A 5,808-nucleotide genomic window follows, 5' to 3' on the forward strand; every position below is an offset into this window, starting at 1 on the left:
TGAATTTATTCATCCACAAGAGAAAGCACTTTATTTGTTAGTCTATGTGCTGCATTATTCACCTCTCTTTTAACATAAGACACCTCTCACATTTGTAACTGATATTGAGCGACAGTCTAGCATCGTTGATTAATTGACCATAGCTACACCAATTCTTGTATTCTCTCCTTGATGTTTGCACTATCTCAAGAGTATCTTCTTCAATTAAGCTTCACCTTTTTTACAACTCGAACTCTCTACTAAAAACAACACCTTTTTAAAGTTGTTATGATCTGGCCTCTACAATAGCTGAATCTATGATATTGAGTTTGGGTGCTATCAGTGTTGCGAATACTTTCCCCCATGATCCCTTGCAATCACGTCAATATCCATCTTCCTATTATCCATAACAGCATTTCAATTGACCGTCACGAAACCATTTTTTGGATTTTTCAATTTTTAGATCACCACACTACAACGTGCATGCGTACCATTCGGTCTTGCTTGGGCACTTTTAAAATCATTTAGAAACTTTGTGGCCCTTTTAACAATCTAATTTGGATGACAAGAGCTCCCCCATAAACTATAGAGTTTTTTCGAAACCACAAGTTTCTCGCCACCACTGTATTAATTAACGCAAAGTCATCATTATGCAATCTATTCGTTATACAAGAATCTCAACATATGCATAAGAGAATAATAGTCTGTTTGAAAATTGAATTTTCTGAAATTTGAATTTAATTCTAATTTACTGTGCAAATTTCGAGGTTTGACTTTATGAAATAAAATTTAAAAAAATTTAAAAAAGTTGAATAAAATATTATTTATTTTTTAAAAAAGTAAAGAAGAATCATGATTCAACTCTGTTGCCAAACACACCATAATGATTCTCTCTTACGTCCATATTTTATACACTTTTTCCACAACTCGTCTTACATGGCATCTTAGAAGGGTCGGTGGTGGGCATTTTGATAAATTCGGGCCGATCGGGTGTCTTCCAAGAAGATGCAAAAGGCCGAGATATAATGAATATAAGATGGGTAATTGGATGCGGTTTTATTTTAAAAATTAAAAAATTAAAAAAAAAATTAAAAAAAAAAAAAGAAGCAAAGAAAAAGTTACTATCTAAATTTTAGATAGCAATCTATTTTAGTAATGAATGTCCTAATTATATTTAGATAGCAATTTTTTTTTCATAAAGTCTAAGTATGTCTAGAAGTTAACATTGATACCATCAATTAATTTGCTCATTATCCAAGAAAGATTGCCTCTGGGTAATTTAATGAACTAATAGATCGAGGGGCATTAGGGCTCAGAAAATAATAAAAAGAAGAAAGAAAAAGAAGATCGAAGAGGGGCATTAGGGTCTATTATTGTCTATATGAAGGGCTTCTGGGTCCCTTTCTGAGTTGGAGTGGCTCTAAGAATATAGATATAAAAGTAAAACGACATGAGTCGTCCTGCAGAAAGAAGAATAAAGGCAATGGACAGCCCAACGTACAGAGTATGTCTATTTATAATACCATCTCATCTCTCCGTTGTTGGACAGATGAGCTGCCCCTTTCGTCTCTCCCAATGCTTCAACTCCATCTGATCCCACTGATCTTTTAGACACTACTTCTCTCCTTCTTCCTCAACCTCTTCCATCGTCTTAGCTTCTTCATTCATTTTCCTGATCGATCATGGGTTCCAAGATACGAAGGAAGCAGCAGATGTGGTACGTCCCGCAGCCATTGACGCCGCTGATGGAATGGCCCGACCCGGAGCTGCAGGAAGAAGGGAGCAAAAAGGAGAGTTCTTGGGAAGTCATACGTGAATGGTTTAGAACAACAAAAACTTCTCCGGGAGGTAGTTTTTCGGGTTCCTTGGATGGAAATATTCCGGCCAAGAAGCAGGATTTGAGGCTCTTGCTTGGTGTCCTAGGTTGTCCCCTCGCTCCAATTCCCCTAGTACTCAATGACCCTATTGATCGCCTCCACATGAAAGAGAAAGACATTCCTATGGTATGGTAAAAATATAATGTTTTGTCATGTTCTTGTTTGTTTATACTACTTTTCTTTTCTTTTTTTCTTCTTTTTATAACCGGATATCCGGAGAGATTTCCTGACACCGTACAAAGCTCCTCTTTCACACGGGTTGAATAATCTTAAATAATTGTTTGCACTTAAAGAAGGATTGAACCTTAGACCTGATGATGCTTGATATATAAGACACCCACTTGAACCAATCCCTCGGAGTTATTGTTTATTCTACTTGATAATGTTCAAAAAATCGAACCAAATGACTTACGGGCCACTCCAGTGAATCCAGGAGTTGTTGTTTAAATGTAGTTGATGCTGTTGTATGATTGTAACGTTTGAACTACATATTGTTTGACAGGAAACTTCCATTGCACATTACATTATACAGCAATATTTGGCGGCGACGGGATGTCTAAAACGAGAGTGTGCAAAGACCATGTATGCAACTGGCATGGTGAAGATGATTTGTTGTGAAACGGAGGTTTCTTCTGGGAAAAACGTGAAGACGTTGGGAACAAGAAGTGGGGAGAACGGTTGCTTTGTTCTTTGGCAAATGCTGCCGGGAAAGTGGTCTCTGGATCTGGTTGTGGGAAATAATCAAGTGATCGCCGGTAGTGATGGGAAGATTGTTTGGCGTCACACCTCTTGGCTTGGCACGCACGCGGCCAAAGGGCCCCAACGCCCGCTGCGCCGTTTAATACAGGTACTAGAAATTGCTAGCTATTTCATATTCATGAATTTCATTCCTGCTAACATGGCTAGCTTCACACTCGCGTGATCAATATATATATATATATGGGTCTCCTTTGGGCATTTGCCTACACTTGGCCAAACTTATCAATGTAGGGTTTGGTTAAATCAAGATAATTGAATTCAAAGTAATGAAATTTAATTTGACACATTTTCAAGCTAAGTCTCCGTTGCTACCATTCCCCCATGGCCTACTTCTTTTTGGAAGGATAGAAAAGTTTATAAGAAAATAAATTTCTGCGTCTACTATTTGGCATATTGGGCCGCGGTTACAATTTACTCCGGCGGCATTTTCACTGTTTTTTCTTATTCCTTTCTATCCCCGTTTGTAATGGGAAAGACCCACCTCCTCCGAACTAGTTATTTTTTATGTTTTTCTTGCTTTGTAGTTTCTTATAATAATGTCTATGGCCGACAATTCTTGACAAAATTTTGTAATCCAATACGAATTAACCATGGAAGTAAAAAGTTAAATAAAAAGTTAAAATTGAAATATTTAACCCATTTAATTAAATGGGCTTAAACACCCGAATACGAATAGCAACCTCAACGTTAAACACACAGCACGAAAAGCTTATTGTTTTATTTTTTATTTCTTTTTTTGGAGGGTTTAGACTTAATGAAGAAAGAGGCATATATTGAAGGTGATCATGATCGTATTCAAAATTAATTCCTTTAGCGGACAAAGATGGATTAAATGGTAGGTTGGGCTGACAGTGATAGAGAAACTGTCCCATGCTTTACCCTACAGGGTTTCTTTTTCCAAACACTCACCTCCCAGTAAGAGAGAGCACGTGATTATCTTTGTGACGTCATCTGCGATCAGATGTAGCTGTTGGTCGTCTTGGGATTGTTGCTCACTGTTCCTAAAGTGTATTCTATATTATTTTTTGTTATATAGCCCTTTGCCTTTAACTTTTCCTTTTTGCACTTTAGTCAATTATGCCGCATTTATTGCATCATAACCCCTGCTTTTCTTGTCGTTTTTTTTTTTTCCTTTTCTCTACTTATTCTCATCCATCCGTCCCTACGCCCTACCGCTCTTTTTCTTTTCTTTTCTTTTTTTTGGCGAAACAAAAAAGTCTTTTTGTTTTCAAAATAACTCTTTCTTTCTTTCATAAGTTCTCATTTTGGTTAAATTCAGCAAGAATCATATAAAATATAAAATTATTCAGGAAATAATTTTATAATGCTATTTCTGAAAAATTATACAAATAGGGAAAAAAAAAAGTAATTTTTTTTAAACATTATTTTGTAACTCATATTGAGATTCTCTAGATATTGTCTAGTTTTTTAATTGCATGTGAAAAACATATGCTTTAAGAATACGTGTCACTTTATTACACTGATTTGTAGCTATTAACTACAAACCATATTTTACCAAAATTTTGTCCTTTTAGAATAATAGAAAAACAAGAATTTTTTAAATTCCAACTATCATTTTCAAGTATATTTAGTAGATTTTTGTACAATTGTCATACAACTGAATGATGTGACGGTAAAAACCAGTTCTCAACCCACACTTGTTAAATGGTTTGTATTCAAATTTGTAAAACCTATATATATATATATATATATATATATATATATATATATATATATATATATATATATATATATATATATATATATATATATATATATATATATATATATATAAGTAGTGAAAAGAGAAAATGAAAATCAAGTTTGAGATTATCATATTTAATTAGCTTAATTAGATCGTATTATTAAATTATTTACTGAAATGTTTTGCAGGGCCTAGATCCAAAAACCACAGCCAGCTTATTTGCGAATGCCCAATGCTTGGGGGAGAAACGAATCGGCCACGACGACTGCTTTGTGTTAAAAGTATCCGCCGATCGCGCCGCCGTGATGGAAAGGAACGAGGGCCCTGCGGAGGTGATCAGGCATGTATTATACGGCTATTTCTGCCAGAAGAGTGGCCTCCTTGTATACCTGGAGGACTCCCACCTGACAAGGGTGCAAACCACAGAAAACGAATCCGTGTACTGGGAGACAAGCATCGGAAGCAGCATCGGAGACTATAAGGACATCGACGGCGTGCTCATTGCTCATCAGGGAAGGTCGATTGCCACGGTTTTCAGGTTTGGGGAGTTGTCCCAGCAACATAGTCGGACCAGAATGGAGGAAGTCTGGAAGATCGATGATGTCGTCTTTAATGTTCCGGGACTCTCTCTTGACTACTTCATCCCTCCGGCTGACATCGTTGATAACGTACACTCCGGCCCCTTGATTGACTAACCTTAGGATGTATTTTCCTTCATGTTTTTTTTTTTTCTTTTCTTTTTGCTAATTACAATATAATATTGGTGGGTTTATGGTGTAATTTTTTATTTAACGTGTTTATTGTAGTTTAATATGTAGATATATGCTTTAAATTTGAGTAGTGCTACATATTACACTCATATTTCACTTGGCTGAGGTGATAGTATTCATCAACTCTTGAATTAGTCTTTATTTAAAAAAAAAAAAAAATCAAGAGCTGATTAGTACTGTCATATCATCTCAGTGAACTGTAAATGTAGTATTTAGCATTACGTTTTAAATTTTCGAGACATTAAACCGAAATTATCAATTCAAGCAGTGGATGGAATAAGAATTTCGTGTTTTTTTTTTTTTTTGGGCAAGTGGGGATTTGGTGTTTCTAATGCATTGTTATACATGAGAAAATGCCTTGACCCAAAGTTGCATCCCCTATCTCTTTTTACAAATTTCTTCTTTGTTTTGCTATTGAAACATAGGATAGAAAGCTAGGTCAATGTCCCATTAAACTAAGGAAGACCAATAGTCTTAAAACATGGATAGAAAGTTGGTCCTATGTTGGATAGTACCAACCTTTGATAGAAAGTTGGTCTTATGTTGGATAATACCAACTTTTGATGTCATATTAAAATGGTCGAAATGTCGATACCTGGTGGTTGTGCTCACTACCAGTGAGACCATGCTAACTTTCCATAAAACCCCTTAATAGGGAGAGAGAAAGATAGATACATATAATCTCTCTAAATGTGTGTGCACGCGAGTTTATCTAAAA

The 5,808-nt window shown here is 35.7% G+C and overlaps 1 protein-coding gene across 1 annotated transcript; it reads left to right on the forward strand.

Moving 5' to 3' along the window:
* The first annotated feature begins 1,488 nt into the window (after window positions 1-1,488).
* On the forward strand, window positions 1,489-5,100 carry LOC133874484 (uncharacterized). The gene is made up of 3 exons (XM_062312309.1): window positions 1,489-1,982; window positions 2,359-2,703; window positions 4,509-5,100. Exons 1-3 carry the CDS (start codon window positions 1,662-1,664, stop codon window positions 5,013-5,015), a joined length of 1,173 nt encoding a protein of 390 aa, XP_062168293.1. The 5' UTR covers window positions 1,489-1,661; the 3' UTR covers window positions 5,016-5,100.
* The last annotated feature ends 708 nt before the right edge of the window (window positions 5,101-5,808 follow it).

Source organism: Alnus glutinosa, chromosome 8 (assembly GCF_958979055.1).
Source record: "Alnus glutinosa chromosome 8, dhAlnGlut1.1, whole genome shotgun sequence".
Lineage (NCBI taxonomy): Eukaryota > Viridiplantae > Streptophyta > Magnoliopsida > Fagales > Betulaceae > Alnus > Alnus glutinosa.

Bases quoted from the DNA above. Each gene is read 5' to 3' on its own strand.
- LOC133874484 (XM_062312309.1), top strand. From the start codon at position 1,662: ATGGGTTCCAAGATACGAAGGAAGCAGCAGATGTGGTACGTCCCGCAG. The intron at 1,983-2,358 runs GTATGGTAAAAA...ATTGTTTGACAG, and splicing joins AAGAGAAAGACATTCCTATG to GAAACTTCCATTGCACATTA. The intron at 2,704-4,508 runs GTACTAGAAATT...AATGTTTTGCAG, and splicing joins CGCTGCGCCGTTTAATACAG to GGCCTAGATCCAAAAACCAC.